The 20,032-nt window shown below is 42.4% G+C and overlaps 1 protein-coding gene across 1 annotated transcript in view; it reads right to left on the bottom strand.

Moving 5' to 3' along the window:
* LOC137341235 (dynein axonemal heavy chain 9-like) overlaps positions 1 to 20,032 on the bottom strand; it is a 422,940-nt gene that overhangs the window by 344,678 nt on the left and 58,230 nt on the right. The window contains exons 14-19 of the mRNA XM_068004307.1: positions 19,454 to 19,695; positions 15,058 to 15,193; positions 10,269 to 10,465; positions 9,311 to 9,735; positions 8,353 to 8,575; positions 1,966 to 2,132 (exon numbers count right to left, since the gene is read on the bottom strand). Of these exons, the coding sequence (XP_067860408.1) occupies positions 1,966 to 2,132; positions 8,353 to 8,575; positions 9,311 to 9,735; positions 10,269 to 10,465; positions 15,058 to 15,193; positions 19,454 to 19,695 (1,390 nt within the window). The remainder of the gene's footprint in view (positions 1 to 1,965; positions 2,133 to 8,352; positions 8,576 to 9,310; positions 9,736 to 10,268; positions 10,466 to 15,057; positions 15,194 to 19,453; positions 19,696 to 20,032) is intronic.

Here is a 20,032-nt window from a genome sequence, read left to right on the forward strand (position 1 = left end):
GCAACTATCAGCCACAATTTGTACTTTTCACATCACAAGCATTGTGTGAAACAGTTGGATGTTAAACTGGTGTGACACCTTGTGGTGTCTTGAGGACAATTAGATGATCTGAATTCCATTTGCTATTGTAAAATAAATTCACTTTTTGTTTATTCTGAATTAATTGACAATGCCTCATCCCACCCTCCCACTCCATCAGTTTCTAAGGGATTCACTTTATATTTTGCTCAAAAAATGTCTATGAATTACTGGAAGAAAAATAAGGTCCTTGAGAGCAAGTTGATTGAGCCAAATTGTAACTGTCACTGGAACCCAGAGCACTAAACCACTGGCCAAATCTGCAGCAAGTATTTATGAAACACAGAAAATCTGAGGGACTATGGGGATAATTTTGACTTTGGGCTATAGGGTAAAACGGGAAATATCAGATCAGATGACTGTTATACATCTCTCCTGATTTTCATTTCTATTGACTTCAATGGCTTCACGTTTTAGTGATGTTGGTTGAGGGATAAACATTGGCCAGGACACCAGGGAGCACACTCCTGCTCTTCAAATGGTGCCTTGGGATCTTTTATCTCAACGGGAGACGTTAAACCGAGAGTGCAGCTTCAATGGAAATGAAAACCGGGAGATGTATAACAGGTAGCTAATCTGATATTGCCCAATGTCAAAGTTATCCCCAATATATCCATAATCTTAGCAATAAGAAATCCATCCACATAAATGTTCTGTATGAAAAGTATAGAGAGGCAGTGGTGCAGAACTTTTAGACTTTTATGAAATATTAGTGCTTTTACAAAATATGAAATTGAGACTTCGGTTTACTCTTTATTAGGCTGCAGTAGACTACATTTTCATTACTATATACTGGTCTAAGTCACCCCATTAAGGGAAGCAGCATCACTGAAAGATTTTGTATGGAATGCACTATTGTAGAGGCAATGGAATTCACAGCTGTTCAACAAACCGTTGTGATTCTGATCAGAAACCTTCTATGTCATTCCTTCTAACCAGCTCTTTATAAGGTGTATTAGGCTCGTTTGGGGTGTGTTAACACTGCCAGTTTAGCATCAGTGTGAAGCAATTACACAACGCTACACTGGCAGTGTACGTTCAGTCAGGACCCAATCTATCTTTGGAGTGAAGTAGAGCAAGACTCCCTTCGAGGGAGCAATCTCACACCTTTTTTGGGTGCGACATTATTGAAATGTAATTCCAGTGTCGTGACCAAATCCTAACTCACACCAAGTCCTGTTCACACATCACCCCTGTGCTCGCTGACCTATATTGGCTCCTAGTCTGGGAATGCCTCAATTTTAAAATTCTCGTCCTTGTTTGCAAATCCCTCCATGGCCTCGCCCCTCCCTATCTCTGTAACCTCCTCCAGCCCTACAGCCCTCCGAGATCTCTGTGCTCCTCCAATTCTTGCCTCTTGCGCATCCCCGATTTTAATCGCTCCACCATTGGCGCTGTGCCTTCAGCTACCTAAGCCCTAAGCTCTGGAATTCCCTCCCTAAACCTCTCCGCCTCTGTACCTCTCTCTCCTCCTTTAAGACACTCCTTAAAACTTACCACTTTGACCAAGCTTTTGAACACCTGTTCTAATAATGCTTCTGTGAAGCACCTTGGGATATTTTACTACATTAAAGGTGCTATATAAATGCAAGTTGGTGTTGTTGTTGTTGTGTCAAATCTGGTTTTCAAAGTGCTCATTGGATGCTGTGGACACTTTGCAAACCTAACATATCTTAATTTAAATGTCCAAGCAGTGGATTCTCCTATTTAAATTTCTAACATATGGGTACACAGCTCTATGCATGCATTCACCAGGCATGCACAGAGCTCTCTCCTTAAAACAGGATGGTGAAAGTTCCAGCCAAGCAGGAACCAAACAATGGAAACAGGATTCTGGTTGGTCTCAGATCAGTAGCTCCTGACTTATTAACAGTGATCACCCCATACCTGAATGGTGCTTCTTTGCGAAACTGCTCTCGGAATTTGTGTTGCTCCACATCGAAACTTGCACATTTCTTGCGAAGGACTGTCACTTCATTGGCCTGTAGGGGAGCCACCTGCTGCTTTGTTGTTATTGCTAGCTTCTTAATGTTATTCCACTTCTCTGGCAGTTCCTATACACACAAGCAGCAAGATGTTAATGCAGACAGTACTGCACAATCTAGCAGCTGCAACACCAGAGTACTGCACTTTCCACTCGTAGTCCTGGAGCCAAAAGCGAGATAAATTTGATGTCATAGCACCCTCTTGTAGAAAAGTATTCTCTGCCACTTTCTATAAACTCAGCCCCTAAGAATGTTCACTTGCCTTAAAAGGACCTTCTTTATCATAAGGGTCTTTAACTCTTTTAAATGTTTGGTTACTTAATGGAATTGTAATGTACTGACACATGTCATCAACAAGCTTACCAAATGTTTTGACATGTAGGTGATAGCCTTAGTGACAGCACACTTGCCTCTGAGTCAGAAGGTCATGGGTTCAAGTCCCACTCCAGAGACTTGAACACATAAAGCAACCTGTTCACCAACTGAAAAGGAGTGGTTGGTATAAATTAGTTCCAAACCTCAACAACCATAAGAGTTCTTTTCAGGTGCCAGCCTTGGTTCAGTGGTACTACTCTTGCCTCTGAGTCAGGAGGTCATAGGTTCAAGTCCTACTCCAGAAAGTTGAACTCATATACTAGGTTGACACTTCAGTGCATTACTGAGGGAGTGCTGCATTGTCAGAAGTGGTTTTTTTTTTGATGAGCCACTAAACCAAGGACCTGCCTGCTCTCTAAGGTAGACGTAAAAGATCCCTTGGCACTATTCAAAGGCGAGCAGGGGCATTCTCCCAGTGTTCTGTCAGAACAAACATTTATCCCTCAACCAACATCACTAAATCAGATTATGTGGTCATTATCTCATTGCTGTTTGTGGGATTGTGCTGTGCGAAATTGGCTGCCACATTTCCCTATATTAGAACAGTAACTACACTTCAAGAAAAAGTACTCCATTGGCTTTGGAACATCCTGTGGTTGTGAAAGGTGCTATATAAATTCAAACTGTTTCTTTCTTTAACATCAGGTTAGCTATCATCAATATTGGCTGTTGTCATAGCAGGTGATGATAGAAAAATCATTCTCAACTTCTCTTTCTAACTATCATGAAGGCATTTTTGTTCATTTTCCTCAAACATCCATCAAGATTGGCTGAGGAGAATGGTAATGGAAAGAACGTATTGGCAGATCTACATCACATGTCCAAAAAGCAATAACTAGATGTCCAAAAGACTCCATCTGATTTGATAGATTCTGTAGATTTTTGACCCAATAGACTTTGACAGCTTAGTTCTTTTGTGTAAATTTACATTTCAACTTGTGTATTAAAGAAATTGATGGTATTTGTGCTCACTGTCTCCTGTGAACTTTTGCGTAGCATCTTTTCCTAGGACCTCAGTGGAGAATTTGCCACTCTGGTGAAGTGATAATATGAAAGGTGAGGTTTAATTATCTAGACAATATGGCAAAGTAATTAATGATGTATAATCACAATAGTAGTGTACAAGTTGCCTGAAGTTAAAACGTATTGGCCAGACAACTCGGGAATACAGTGTTCACTTTTGGTCACCACACTATGTGACTGCAATGGAGAAAACACAGAGAAGAGGAACAAAAATGTAACCAAGAGTAAAAGCAATGAACTACAATTAAAGATTAGAGAAACTACAATCTGGAGAGAGATGATTAAGTGGGGGGCGGGGAGGGGGAACCATAATGAGATGTATTAAATGGAACAGATAACCCCAGAATATTACTTTGGAGCACATCAGAGGTTAGTGTGCAAAATTAAAGCACAAGGGATTGGGGGTAATATACTGGCATGGAATGAAAATTGGTTAACAGACAGGAAACAGAGAGTAGGAATAAATGGGTCTTTTTCAGGGTGGCAGGCGGTGACTAGTGGGGTACCTCAGGGATCAATGCTTGGGCCCCAGCTATTCACAATATAGATCAATGATTTGGATGAGGAAACCAAATGTAATATTTCCAAGTTTGCTGATGTCACAAAACTAGGTGGGATTGTGAGTTGTGAGGAGGATGCAAAGAGGCTTCATGGCAATTTGGACAAGTTGAGTGAGTGGGCAAATACATTGCAGATGCAGTATAACATGGATAAATGTAAAATTATCCACTTCGGAAGGAAAAACAGAAAGGCAGAGTATTATTTAAATGGTGATAGATTGGGAAATGTTGATGTACAAAGGGACCTGGGTGTCCTTGTACACCAGTCACTGAAAGCAAATATGCAGGTGCAGCAAGCAGTTAGGAAGGCAAATGGTATGTTGGCCTTCATTGCAAGAAGATTTGATTACTGGAGCAAGGATGTCTTACTGCAGTTATACAGGGCCTTGGTGAGACCACACCTGGAGTATTGTGTGCAGTTTTTTCTTCTTACCTGAGAAAGGATATACTTGCCATAGAGGGAGTGCAGTGAAGGTTCACCAGACTGATTCCTGGGATGGCAGGACTGTTGTATAAGGAGAGATTGGGTCGAATAGTTCTGTATTCACTTGAGTTTAGAAGAATGAGAAGGGATCTCATTGAAACGTATAAAATTCTGACAGGGCTAGACAGACTGGATGCAGGGAGAATGTTTCCCCTGGCTGGGGGGGGGGGGGGGGGGTCTAGAACGAGGGGTCACAGTCTCAGGATACAGGGTAGGACATTTAGGACTGAGATGAGGAGAAATTTCTTCACTCAGATGGTGGTGAACTGCAGAATTCTCTACCACAGAAGGCTGTGGAGGCCAAGTCACTGAATATATTTAAGAAGGAGATAGATAGATTTCTAGACACAGAAGACATGAAGGGATATGGGGAAAGAGCGGGAATATGGTATTGAGATAGAGGATCAGCCATGATCTTATTGAATGGTGGAGCAGGCTCGAAGGGCTGAATGGCCTACTCCTGCTCCTATTTTCTATGTTTCTATGTTTCTATCACACAAGTAGGAGCATTTGGTCAAATTACCTACTTTGGTTCCTATTTAAGATTCCACAAACCATTCCTCTATGCTATAATGAGCATGAGAAGGAATTGCACCATGTCAGTATTATTATCTCAGAACTGAGATAAGTGGGATTGCTCATGACTCTCCTTGTTGAATCCATTCAGAAGATTGAGTAAATTCTCATTCACTAAATTCTTCAAGTTTTTAACATCTCTGCTTTGTTGTCATCTTCAAAAGCTTTTCAGTGACATGTAATGTTAAATATAACTTGATTTTTAACAGTTATTGTCAAAGTATATTGATTTTGAATGGTTAACGACTGGCAGAGAGCCTGCCATCTAAGTCTTTTCATCACCTCAGGTACCAGCTTGTAACACATTACTCCTGTTCTATGATTTCCCACTCAGTATGGAGATTCGAATGGTGCTTCCATTGGCATCTGATCCAACTAGAAGATCGGATTTGTAATTTTTATTTTCTGATTAGAGTCAAGGCTATGTAAAAGCTGTCAAGATGCAATATTCTGAAACTCTTCCTGTTGGCAGCACTGTATCTTTCTGGATTATGAATAAATGACTGAATCGAATGTGATGACTTTATGTTCCTCTCTCATACTCTATACAGTTTTAGCATAGTGTATAAAGTAATGCATGTACATTTTCCATGAGTACTTTTAAAGTAATAATTTTTTAAAACATTGGCTCAGTCAGATGACTTTTCTTGATCTGCACATAATGTCAAAAAGTCCAGCCAATATACATTTGTCACCTCATCCAGCAAGGAGAGGCATTTACCAGCTGGTGATGTTGCAGTGGGCTCCTGAGAAATAAACAAAAACATGCAATTTACACTGTGTACAGCTGTGTGAACCACGTTTATTCCATGAGTGAAGGAGACTGCAGAAGTGGTGAGTGAAAAGTAAGGGTAAAAGGTATACTTGTTTCTTTCACAAGTGAAATTAATATAATTCCAGCATCTTTCCCTGCAGGATTCTACATCGACAGCACCTCCCAAACCCACGACCTTCACCAACTAGAAGGACAAGTGCAACAGGTGCATGAGAACACCATCACCTCCAAGTTTCCCTCCTAACTCGGACATATGTCACCCATTCCTTCATTGTCACTGGGTCAAAATCCTGGAACTCCCTACCTAACAGCATTGTGGGAGCACCATCACCACACAGACTGCAGCAATTCAAGAAGAAGGCCCACCACCATCACCTTCTCAAGGGTAACTAGGGATGGGCAATAAATGCTGGCCTTGCCAGCGACGCCCATATCCCGAGAATTAATTTTTAAAAATCCATGTTTTCCATGTCTGTGTTACTTTGTTAAATATCTGAGCTAAAGAGTATTTTTCAATGGTGACTTTTGGTTCCAGAATGCCAATTTTTCGTCCCCTCAGTGTAGAATTTATTAGATTTGAGTTGCTCTGCTTACAGCGCTCTCTCACTGGCGCTAAGCTCAAATGCACAGTTTTTTAAATTTTATTTTTCCTCTTACCAGTGACTCATAGGAAAGCGGTTAAATCAGATTTTTACCTTATTTATTTGAAATAAATTCGATATGCTGCATAATATGAGGTACCAGCCATTTACAATGTTGGCTACATATGATGCATAAGATGTTATAATTATTTTAAATATTTGGTGAAAGCAAGGTATGTCATTGCTGGGGAATGGAACCATTTTCTACTTTTGTGCATCACTTAGCATTAGACATTCATAAGTCGGGGTTAGTATCGCCCTCTGCAGACCGAAGTACCCCTTACTCTGTCCAACAATGGCCTGAATTCCAATGTCAGTGTGATTAGCTCTTCCGTACTCCTTTCAGTAAGACTGCCACCTAAGCGTCATTTTTTGCTAAATTGTGTTATGGGGCCATTGGGTTGAGACTATCCAAACTCATTTCACAAATCTTTGCAGCCAGAAGATAGAAGATACTTAAATCCCATCAATATGGGCTAGAATCTAGGTTCTCAAAGTAAAAGGACAGTGTGCACCAAGTCTGCATAGCTTAATTCATCTAACAAATGTTCAGTGCTTACTCCCAGCATCAATAACTGGTGGCATAATACAAATATAACAATCTAAACGCACTCCACACCAGATAATAAGGGGCTTAATGGATTAAATTATATGGACAGGTTGCTTAAACTTGGCTTCAATTCCTGTGAGTTTGAACGGTTGAGGTGTGATCTTATTGAGGTCTTTAAAAATAATAAAGGGATTCGATAGACTAGACACACAAAAACTATTTCCTCTGGTAGGGCAAACCAGAATAAAGAGGCATAATCTTAAAATTAGAGCCAGGCCATTCAGGAGTGAAATCAGGAAGCACTTCTTCACACAAAGGGTAGTGGAAATCTGGAACTCTCTCCCCCAAAAGGCTGTGGATTCTGGGTCAATTGAAATTTTCAAGACTGAAATCGCTAGATTTTTGTTAGGGAAAGGTATCAAGGAACAAAGAGCAAAGGCTATCTTCCTGTATATAAGAGTGAAAAATTAACTCTTGTCTGGTCTATATTGCTAATGTATTCCTCCATGTCAACTCCTGAATATGCACTGTATGCTAGAAGTCTCACACCAAATTGTATATATATCTTGTAAGCAGGTAAGATACATACCCAGCAAAATAGAAAAGCCAGTATTTGAAAGGAGGGTAAGCTATATGGGCGATTTATAGTCAGTATTTATTTCTTTACCACTTCAAATAGATACAGATGCAGCAACCATACAAGAAATGTAGCTCTCACATGAACTCCTTTGTGAACAATATGTTCGAGCACATCACGGATGAGGCTTCCTGCCTGGCCCATTACAACAAGCACTCGACCATCAACTCCCAGGAGATCCAGACTGCCATGCGCCTGCTGTTGCTGGGGAGCTGGCCAAGTATACTGTGTTGGAAGGGACAAAGGCCGTGACCAAGTACACCAGCTCCAAGTAAAACACCACAATGCATTGAGAAAAAAACTTATGAATGTTGTATGTTACTGTAGAGATGGTAGAATTCCCATATATTATGTGGATGACAAAAACACCAGCATGAGCTTTTATGGCATGCATATTGTAAATGGGGTTCATTGTTTAAACTCACTATGTCAGAAGGAGATCTTTTTTGATGGGATACTCTGAAATTAAGAACTAGTCTGGAAATATTATGAGAGTTAATTTCAAGTGTGTACCCAAAAAATTGAAAGATCACAGGATTTGTACCAGTTCAAACCAATTTTTAATTCCAATCCAGTGATCATTTGGGTTCTTTCAGTAGTGTAGGAATTAACACCAGCCCCACCTGCAGGCTAGGACAATTAAAGGAATACACCAGTATTCTACTGACCTCCAGCTGCTTGTGTACTTCTTCAGGTAATTCCTGCTCATAGGTCTTCAGAAGTTCTATTGTTTGTTTAAGGGGCTCAAACATCTCATTAGTTGTGATCTGTCTCTCTTTCACAGCCATGAGGTGACCCATTACACCAATCAGGCCATTGAAATCACCTTCTTCAACCTTCTGAGTAAGGCCTCCATCTGCCACTTTGATAAACGCTTTGAGATCAGCCAGGCTGCATGATGTGGGAGGAAAGGAGAGTGAACATGTGGCCAACACAAAATAAAATACAACAGTATACCCCATCAACATGCCAAAAAGAACTGGATGGATCAGACTTGTGTGACAAAAACCATCTTTCAATCAAGTTAATATACTGTAAAATGTCATGCCCATTAAGACATGGTTGAATTAGTTCACAACATTCAAATAAAGCAGGTTAATTTCAAGCAAATGTCTTTGCTGTAAAAGTTTCATTGATTCAGATTTTCATTTTCATACAATTTAAAGTTTATTATAACACATGATATGTGTGTGGGATGTTATCTGTATATTTTTTCTGGATTTCAAATTCCCATAACAGGCGTTTTCATTAAACTATTGGTTACCAGGTTGTATACAATCATGATAATTTCAACTACAGTACCTATGAAAGAATAACAATAAAGCTATTTGATACTGTCATTATAAATAAAACATATAAAATAACTGCAATTTGGCCCTATAAACATGGAGATCTGTGTAAACTGATAGAAAATAATTCATGTGAATTTAATACCAAAATAACTTATTAAATATGAATGGAGAGAACTTGCGCAAATTGGAAGTTCAGGTTTCCAATCCTCACTTTCAATAGAAATAAAACTTAGATATTCTTTAAAGTGCATTGGTCGGTTTGATTTCAAAGCCTGCTGCATGCCTTTTTATACCTATTCTCAAGAGTTTTACCAGGTGCTAAGATGAGTCTTACCTGTTTGTTACATGGTCGATCAGGTGCTGTTTGAATACAAGGCTCCACTTCTTGATGATATTCAACAAGGCAGACTTAAATGGCCTGGCATCAATTCGCATCCAGCTGTCAAATATGTTGATGGGCTCCAGATGGTTCACCTCATCGTAGATCTTTTCATAGGAGTCCACCTGTTCCTTAAACTGCTGGAGTGTTGGGGGGCTTTCTGGAACACCATCTTCTGCATGAGCCTCAATTTCTTCAGCAGTGAGAACGTGTCCGTACAGAAGGAATTGACGCATAAACTCCTTTCGGTCGTCAACCCACAGATAAGCATACTGGTCAAAGGAGTTCCGATAATCGCAACATTTTGCCATCATGAGTTGAATGCTGTCCATCAGATGTTGGCGCATGTCTGCCAGGTCAGCCATGTCTTCCATATCAGCCTGAGAGCAAAGTCTTTAGAATCAGCAAACAAATAAGACACAAGGAACAACTAAAATACAATACTTACTGAAAAATGCAGCAGTAGAAAAAGGCAGCTGCAAAAGCCACTATCCCCAAGTTATGAATTCTTAGTCTATCACAGAAATGTTATCACAACTGCTTCTGATTACATTAATCAAGGAAAAGGGGAGAAAAAGCTGAAGTTCACCTCTAGCATCTAATTAAGGTTGATTTAAGTTATTTTTCTTCCCATTTTTTGACACGGTCACTACTATACTGCATTCTCAAACAGAAAAAGAGCATACTAAATGTTACAGACTATCCCTATCTGTCTAAAATACACAACAAAATCACACCTTCTTAAGTTACTTAATTTTCCCAATCTTCTAGTTTTAATTTATGATTGGAGAGCAGCAAGAGAAAAATTATATTCTCCATTTCTTGAATCTGTTGCTTTTAGGCACTGCAAGAAAGAAACATTTAAACATACTAACAGTCTGATATTGGACTCATTCTCAGTGGAGAAGCTTACCTGGCAATGAGAGAAGGTATTGTGTTCTGCCAACCTGGGCACCAAGGACGAAATCCTGTAAACATCATTAATCAGTCCATCTACCAGGTCATAGAAGCTGTCACTGGTGCCTATCTCAAGAGATGGGTGGAAGACCAAGTCTGGGGAGACTAAGTCTAACTGGGCTTCAAACAGTGGTGCAAATCCAGCTTTCGGCTCTATAAAGAACAACATGAGAATAATAGGAGGAGCCTGATATGAGAAGGGGGGTCCTCACTAAAAACAGACAGATTAAGATGTCAGTTCACATGGAATGTTAACGGACTTTTCAAAGTTCCATTTGTGAATGCTCATGGGTAACCTCATTCCTTCATGTGGTCTAAAGATCCTGTTCTATTGTCCCAATTGCACCAATTGAATACCAGAATCAGCAATGCATTAGTACTGATGTCTGCCCACAATCCAGGGCTGGTTTAAGGTTGATCATAAGTACAAGGAGCCATTGAGCTAGCCCAAAAAATGTCCAATGGCCTAACAGAAGCATGGCCTTCCTCATTCTTTGGCACTTCAATCATTCTGTGGAGGAATAAAGTTACCGAGCTACACTGTATCGTTACAAAATTCGGCCTACATGTGCCAAATGATCTTCTTTAACTCTTCTCTGTACATGGCCTTGTTCTAAGGTATGCCATCAGTTCTTTGACCAAAGAAGACAACAGTAAAATCCCAAACAACAGCAAGGATATTGAAATATGTCTAGTAAAACAGCTCCAAGTTGGAAAGGGAAATGAGAGAGTGAGAAAGAATTAGAAAGGACATACCTACAGTATACAATCTAACATTTTTCCACACATAAGAGGAAGTGTACCAATTTGCTACAGAAAGTGATGGAGGACCGACATCTTTCTGGCACCTTGGAGCACACTTTGCCTTCAGCTGAAGATAATAATAGTCCAGAATTTGCTGACAAATTAACAGCACGTTTAACGCACACACCGTTATGAGTGTGTAAATAACCCAGCAATTTGTGGCGAGGAAGATACCCCGTGAATTGTGAATCGCAACAAATTGCTGGACGATTTGCGCTGCTCCGGTGTTAGCCTTGCGAAAACGGGAGCTCGCCCTCAACCTCTCCGTGAGTTTTAAGAAATTGCTGCATTTGCGCATTAATTACCAACCAAGCTTGCCGCAGAAAGTTAGGGCTGGTACTTAATTACGTAAGGATCCTTTCATTGTTCTTGCATTGCCACTCAACCTCTTCGGCTCAGAAAGGGAACAACTGAAACTATGGAGTCTCATTCCTGCAGGTCGTAAATTTTTCTCAGAGGTAAATTTTAACATTGTTTTATTACTTTTCCTACTTATCTCTTTCTTTTCTCTCTCTCGTAACACAATCTTTATTTCTTATTCTGTATCTAATTTGACTCTAATTCACCCTATTTCCTTCTCTTTTGTTCCTGTTTTTCTCTCTATCCTTAAATCTCATTGGCTAAGGAGATAGACTGTTAGTTCTGTCGTTTACCAAGGTCCCAGGCGCCCCGTGGACCTTGCTGCGCCGTTATCAGCTCGCACATCCAGCAATTTGAGGTGCAATAACTTTTCGAGCTGAAGGGTGAGGAAATAAATCTAACAAACGGGGCACACCGAGAGATGCCCCACTCCAGCAAATTCTGGACCATTAATATCTTTGGAAGAGTAGGGAAGGAAAAGAGAAGAAAAAAGGTGCCAAGCAAAGACTAGCTTTTAAAAACTAAACATACTGACTGTTCTTCATAACGTGGTCACTACACATTATTGACTAAGAAGTGCCCGGTGGGGGCTAATCTGGCCAATCTCCTTCCTGTCCCACTCACTCCTCCCAGTGCTGACCCTATGAACTCTGCCAGCAGATCAGCTATCACCGCCCCACTCCACATCTCCCTCCAGAATGTCAGTTCACTTGTGAACAGGGCCCTTGCCATCCATGAGCTTATTGTGGATGGTTGCATTGACATCATGGCCTTGACGGATGATGATACCTTCCCCTTTAACGAAGCCTCCCTGCCTGGCAATATCTTCCACCACTTGCCCCACCCAGACTGCGATGGTGGCTGTGTGGCCCTTATCACCAAATCACACTTTGATCTTTCCCCCAACTTCTGTGGCACCTTCTCTTCCTTTGAGCATTGCACCTTGCTTCACCCTTCACACCTCTCCTTTAAAATCCTCGTTTTTTTACCGCCCACCCAAGTACCACGCCAAATTTCTCACCAAGATACCTTCACTGCTTTCATCCTCAGCCTCTGCACCGAGCAACTTCTCATCCTCGGTAATTTCAACCTCCATCTCAACTCACCATGCTCTCTCTCCTCTGAGTTCACTTCCATCCTATCCTCCCTTAGTCTCTCCCTCCATATAAACTCCCCTACCCATATTCACAGCCACCCCCTCGACCTTGCCATCTCACGTGGCCTCTCTACTCCCATTGTGTCAATCACGGATAAGGCCATCTCTGATCACTTCTTTGTATCCCTCTCCACCCACATCCCCCTTCCACCTCCCAACCCCACTTTTTTCTGTGTTCGCTCCTGGAAAAAACTCTCCCCCAAGTAACTTACAACGGGACTTTCAAATTCCCAACTGTCTAGCCTTTTGCCCTCCATTCACCACAACATTTCTGCAGCTACCAATCTGCTCGGTCACACCCTCATCTCCACCTTTGATGTCCTTGTCCCCGTTAAAACCATTACTCTCTCTCACCCTGGTCTTTCCCGCTGGTATGGCCCTCATATCCGCTCCCTTAAGTCCAAGGGACACAGACTTGAACGTTTATGGCGGACAACTGGTTTAGCCATTCATCGCCAGATCTGGCTGGATCACATAAAGCACTATCGAACCCTGCTCTCCTCTGCCAAAACTGCTGACTATTCCAGGATCATCCTGGAATGCAAAGATAGCCCCTGGCTTCTCTTCTCCAAGACAAACCATCTTCTTAAACCCCTCACCCCTGACTCCTCCACCCTCACCTCCAACTAAAACTGCGAGGAGCTCATGGACTTCTTTGTCACAAAGATTGAGGCCATCTGTTCAGCTACCTCTTAGCCCACTAAGCCTATCTTCCACAAAGGATTCCCCCTGCCCTAGCCCTGAACTCGCATCTCTCTCTAGTTTCTCTCCTATCTCCCCTCATGCCCTCTCCGAGCTCATCTTGACCATGACACCCACCTCCTGCTCCCTCGACCCTATTCCCACCAAACTGCTGACCACCCAACTTCCCTTCCTGGCCCCCATGTTAATATTGTGAACAGTTCCCTCTCCTCAGGTACTGTCCCCCCGCCCGCCTTGAGGTCTGCCATCATCACCCCCCACCTCAAAAAACCCACCCATGACCCCTCTGTCCTTGCAAACGACCGCCCCTTCTCCAACCTCCCTTTCCTCTCCAAAGTCCTTGAACATTTTGTCGCCTCGCAAATCTGTGCCCATCTTTCCTGCAACTCCATGTTTAAATCGCTCCAATCAGGTTTCCACCACTGTGACAGTACTCAAACGGCCCTCATCAAAGTCACAAATGATATCCAATGTGACTGTGACCATGGTAAACTATCCCCCCTCATCCTTCTCAACCTGTCTGCAGCCTTTGACACGTTTGACCACATCGTCCTCCTCCAACACCTCTCCTCCGTCGTCCAGCTGGGTGGGAATGCGCTCGCCTGGTTCCATTCTTATCTATCCAGTCTTAGCCAGAGAATCACCTGCGATGGCTTCTCTTCCCGCTCCTGCACCATTACCTCTGGAGTCCCCCTATTTCTCATCTACATGCTGCCCCATGGTGACATCATCCGAAAACACATCAGGTTCCACATGTACGCTGATGACACCCAGCTCTACCTCACCATCACCTTTCTCGACCCCTCCACTGTCTCTCATTTGTCACACTGCTTGTCCGACAATCAAAAATTTTCTCCAACTAAATACTGGGAAGACCGAAGCCGTTGTCTTTGGTCCTCACGGCAAACTGCGTTCCCTAGCCACCAACTCCATCCCTCTCCCAGCCATTGTCTGGGGCTGAACCAGCCCATTCGCAACCTTGGCGTTCTACTTGACTCTGAGATGAGCTTCTGACCACATATCCACTCCATCGCCAAGACCGCTACTTCCACCTCCGTAACATCGTGCATCTCTGTCCCTGCCTCAGCTCATCTGTTGCTGAAACCAACATCCATGCCTTTGTTATCTCTAGACTCGACTATTCCAATGCTCTCCTGGCTGGCCTCCCATCTTCCACTCTCCAGAAACTTGAGCTTATCCAAAACTCTGCTGCCCGAATCCCAACTCGCACCAAGTCCCATTCTCCCATCACCCCTGAGCTTGCTGACCTACATTGGTTCCCACTCCGGGAATGCCGCAATTGTAAAATTCTCATCCTTGTTTTCAAATCTTTCCATGGCCTCGCCCCTCCCTATGTCTGTAACCTCCTCCAGCCCTACAACCCTCCGAGATCTCTCCGTTCCTTCAATTCTTGCCTCTTGCACACCCCTGATTTTAATCACCCTACCATTGGCGGCCGTGCTGTCAGCTGCCTAGGTCCTAAGCTCTGGAATTCCCTCTCTAAACCTCTCTGCATCTCTACCTCCTTTAAGAAGCTCCTTAAAACCTACCTCTTTGACCAACCTATCCTTAAATCTCTTTGTGTGTCTCGGTGTCAAATTTTGTTTGATAATGCTCCTGTGAAGCACCTTGGGGCGTTTTACTACTTTAAAGGTGCTATATAAATGTGAGTAGTAGTCGTTGTTGTTGTTGTTGTTGTTGTTGTTAAATAGGTTATTCTTACCAGTGTTATCTACAAGGTAATTCAGAGAGGATTCAATAGCATTGAAAAACCCATCAATGACCATTTCATCAATATAGTCAACATATGCCTTCCAGACATTCGAAGTTTCATCTGCTTGGAACAGACTCAGATTCTCCTGGTGGATTATAAAAATTGTATAATATTAGTCATAAATAATAAGGCAAATGCTATTACTTCATGCATTAATAAGTGTAAATTTGCGAGCACAATATGAAATATCCTAAATTCCATCTTTCAAAAATGAAATAACCAACAAAATATATTAATCCTGGCAATAAGGATACAGTTTAATCCATTTCGGAATCCAATCCTATTGATGGTTGTAATGTATTTCTGCTAAGTATATATTTTCATTGTACAGAACAACCAGCTCAGTAAGAAAATATAGGCTGGTATTCCTGCAGATTCCTCAGCATTTTGGATATTTGAATCTGCAGGAATTTCCTCTCTGTTGGCTCAAAATCTTCCCTTTGTTACGTCTCAGCTCAGTCTGAGGCCCAACATTAAACTTGTCAAGTGATCGTTGGGGCGCTTCTGTCTCCTTTAAACAACGCTTCTCCTCTCTTGCTGAAACACGTCTGCCTTTTTCCTCACTCGCAGTGGCAGGAATCCCACAGGGAGATTGCCCAGCAGTCTTAAACAGCCCCGACACAGGAAGCTGGATCAGGATCACAACAAGGTCAGGCCAGCAGACAGAAGTCCCAACCCCCATCGTCCAGCAGTGAACCATCCAGGAGGAAAATCCAGTCTCTAGGCTCTTCAATGCAATGCATACTTTTTAACGGTCTATTGAACTTTACAATTTCTGAAGGCCCAAATACAACAAAAGCAGATCTACAATCTCAGGCCAGGAGAGCATTTGCTTCAGTTATCACCACTTATTAATGGGCATAAAGTGAGCATGATCAACCAGAATAATGGGCAGACAGCCATTGTGCCAGATGGTGAGCATGTGAAACTCGTTACCACATGGAGTGGTTGAGGCGAATCGCATGGATGTATTTAAGGGGAACCTATGTTAAGTACATGAGGGACAAAGGGATAGAAGGATATGTTGATAAAGTGAGGTGAAATAAGGTGGGAAGAGGCTCATGTGGAGCATCAACACCGGCATAGACCTGATGAGTCAAATAGCCTGTTTCTGTGCTGTAAAATTCTACGTAATTCGATGTAAGATCCATCTCGGCCTCCTCCCGATATCCCCACCATTACGGAAGCCAATCTTCAGCCAATTCGATTCGCTCCACGTGATATCAAGAAACAACTGAGTGCACTGGATACAGCAAAGGCTATAGGCCCCGACAACATCCCGGCTGTAGTGCTGAACACTTTTGCTCCAGAATAGCTGCACCTCTAGCCAAGCTGTTCCAGTATAGTTACAACACTGGCATCTACCCAACAATGTGGAAAATTGCCCAGGTATGTCCTGTCCGCAAAAAGCAGGACAAATCCAATCCGGCCAATTACCGCCCCATCAGTCTACTCTCAATCATCAGCAAAGTAATAGAAGGTGTCATCGACAGTGCTATCAAGCGGCACTTACTCACCAATAACTTGCTCACCGATGCTTAGTTTGGGTTCCGCCAAGACCACTCGGCTCCAGACCTCATTACAGCCTTAGTCCAAACATAGACAAAAGAGCTGAATTCCAGAGGTGAGGCGAGAATGACTGCCCTTGACATCAAGGCAGCATTTGACCGAGGGTGGCATTAAGGAGACCTAATAAAATTGAAATCAACGGGAATCAGGGGGAAAACTCTCCAGTGGCTGGAGTCATACCTAGCAAAAAGGAAGATGGTAGTGGTTGTTGGAGGCCAATCATCTCAGCCCCAGAATATTGCTGCAGAAGTTCCTCAGGGCAGTGTTCTAGGCCCAACCATCTTCAGCTGCTTTATCAAAGACCTTCCATCCATCATAAGGTCAGAAATGGGGATGTTCGCTGATGATTGCACAGTGCTCAGTTCCATTCGCAAACCCTCAGATAATGAAGCAGTCCGTGCCCGCATGCAGCAAGACCTGGACAACATCCAGGCTTGGGCTGATAAGTGGCAAGTAACATTCACGTCAGCCAACTGCCAGGCAATGACCATCTCCAACAAGAGAGAGTCTAACCACCACCCCTTGACATTCAACGGCATTACCATCGCTGAATCCCCCACCGTCAACATCCTGGAGGTCACCATTGACCAGAAACTTAACTGGACCAGCCACATAAATACTGTGGCTATAAGAGAAGGTCAGAGGCTGGGTATTCTGTGGCAAGTGACTCACCTCCTGACTCCCTAAAACCTTTCCACTATCTACAAGGCACAAGTCAGGAGTGTGAAGGAATACTCTCCTCTTGCATGGATGAGTGCAGCTCCAACAACATTCAAGAAGCTCGAAACCCTCCAGGACAAAGCAGCCCGCTTGATTTGCACCCCATCCACCACCCTAAACATTCACTCCATCACCACCGGTGCACCGTGGCTGCAGTGTGTACCATCCACAGGATGCACTGCAGCAACTTGCCAAGAATTCTTTGACAGCACCTCCCAAACCCCTGACCTCTACCACCTAGAAAGACAAGGGTAGCAGGCACATGGGAACAATGCCACCTGCACGTTCCCCTCCAAGTCACACACCATCCCGACTTGGAAATAGATCGCCGTTCTTTCATCGTCGCTGGGTCAAAATCCTGGAGCATTCTACCAAACAGCACTGTGGGAGAACCTTCACCACACAAACTGCAGCGGTTCAAGAAGGCGGCTCACCACCACCTTCTCAAGGGCAATTAGGGATGGGCAATAAATGCTGGCCTTGCCAGCGATGCCCACGTCCCATGAACGAATAAAAAAAAATCCTCCTGTTTAGCACCCATTTAATTTTCTGGTAAGGTTTTGTACTGGCACCAGTAATGCCCATCAATTTTCAGTTAATTATATTAAAATTAGACCCCATTGACAACACATAGATTTCCACACAGTTTCCTGGCATTTACATCGATTTCAAGTTCAGTCATCTACCTATCTACAGTTAGGTTTATATCAGCATTTTGAAGCTAATTCTGAATGTTTTTCTTGCTAATTTCCTGTTTCCACTTAGTTGGTCAAAAGGATTTGTGTCATGTATTCTAATATTGCCTTTTGTTTTGTCCACCATATTAGAACAATGGTTTTCCATTGAGAATTCCCCCCTACATATATTTTTTGGAGAAGGAGTAATGGAGAGATGCCAAATGTGGTCAGGACAATGGTGGGAATATACTCACACTTTATGGTAAATGATGCCATTTGTGAAGGTCTCCTGGTACCTGCTCTTCATATAATGAGGGTTCAAATATGCACTGGTCTGTTGTCTAATGGCCAACAACTGACTATCTTCCTTGTGGAGAGATAAGTGGGATCTCTTTGGGGTTGAGTGGCGATCAAAGAATCAGTAATCTGATGCCTGAGCCAAGTAGATCTGCTGTGCTCCAGGCCACTTTTGATAATTAACCTGCCAGCCTCATTAATGGGATCTGAGTGGCAAACAGGTCATTAGGAGCTGCAATTCTTCCCACTTTTTTAATTCATTCTTGGGATGTGGACATCGCTGACAAGGCTGGCATTCATTGTCCATTCCTTGTTGCCCTGAGAAGGTGTTGATGGGCCTTCTTCTTGAACAGCCATGGTGGAATTTGAACTCTTTTTCTCTAGGTTATCAGTCAAGACCTTCTAGATTATTAGTCCAGTAACATAACCACTATACTATAGTACCTTTACTTAGCTCTCGATAACCTTGCAAGCTAATGGCTTCTGTGTTCTGCTCCCCCCTGATCTCCCAACACATTTCTGGTCACTTACTGGATAGAAAACATTTAATCAAGATCCTAACTCACTTTAAGATGACCCTAATGAGAATTTCAGGGCAATTCTGAGTCCTATACATGAACCAAAAGAGGAGTGGATCTTCACTGAGCAGCAGCCAGCCAGTAACTGAGCAGAAACTTAATCAGACCAATTGGGATGGAGAGTATAGTAGTAAGAGAATGAAAAACTGGAAGTACCCAAAATTGATCATTTTAAAATACCAGTCACCTTTTAAAAAGGAACCAGGTTCTAAGTTATGATTTATTATATGAAGATATTACCCAAGCAAATTTTAATTTTATTCAGTATTCAAATTATAGCAGTGTATTGTATGGTGGAACTCTAACCCCAAACACTTTACACACCACCTCGTAGGCATTTACTTGGCATTACATTTTTATGTATTTTATAAAGAATGGTGTGGGGGAGTTATTAACATATGCACAAGACATAAAATAAGACTAAACAGTCCAGAGTCATGGCTGGTAAAGTGCTGCAATCCATCGAATACTCCCTCATAGCTCAGAGTTCTGGTCTCACCGTACCTTCACCAATGAGTGGATTTTTTCACCCGTTTGTTTAATAAAACTGTAGTGTTTCTCAAGCCTTTCATTCCTGTCGTCCAGATTGAGGAGGGCATCCTTTTTCCCTTCCTTCCTTTCAAAAACAGGAGATACCCACGTCTTCATAATGTTCTGCATCGCACCCACATTGTCTTTTGCTTTCTGCATTCGGCCCTCCAAGTCACGAACCATATCCCGGACTGTTTGGATATAATCCCAGATGCCTTACAAAATATTAACAATAATGTATTAAGCAGGGGGAGATTCTGACAAGTTATTATTTATTCGGTTTGTTCAGTGATAGGTTTCAATTTATCTCGATTTTCTTCTATTAGCTTGTTAATTACTATTTCACACCACTAGGATTTCTTGCCTGTTATTATAATTCCTTGTTAATGTTTTAACATGCACTACAGTCAAGCTCTGGTGAGTTTCTGATCAATTTCACTGAAGTGGTTGTTAATCTTAAAGGAATGCAATCTCAGTAAACTGTAAAAAACAAAACAACCTTATTAGAGGTTTGAAAAGGAAGAGATCGGCTCTTGGAAGATACGCAAAGTG

Source organism: Heptranchias perlo, chromosome 23, assembly GCF_035084215.1.
Source record: "Heptranchias perlo isolate sHepPer1 chromosome 23, sHepPer1.hap1, whole genome shotgun sequence".
Lineage (NCBI taxonomy): Eukaryota > Metazoa > Chordata > Chondrichthyes > Hexanchiformes > Hexanchidae > Heptranchias > Heptranchias perlo.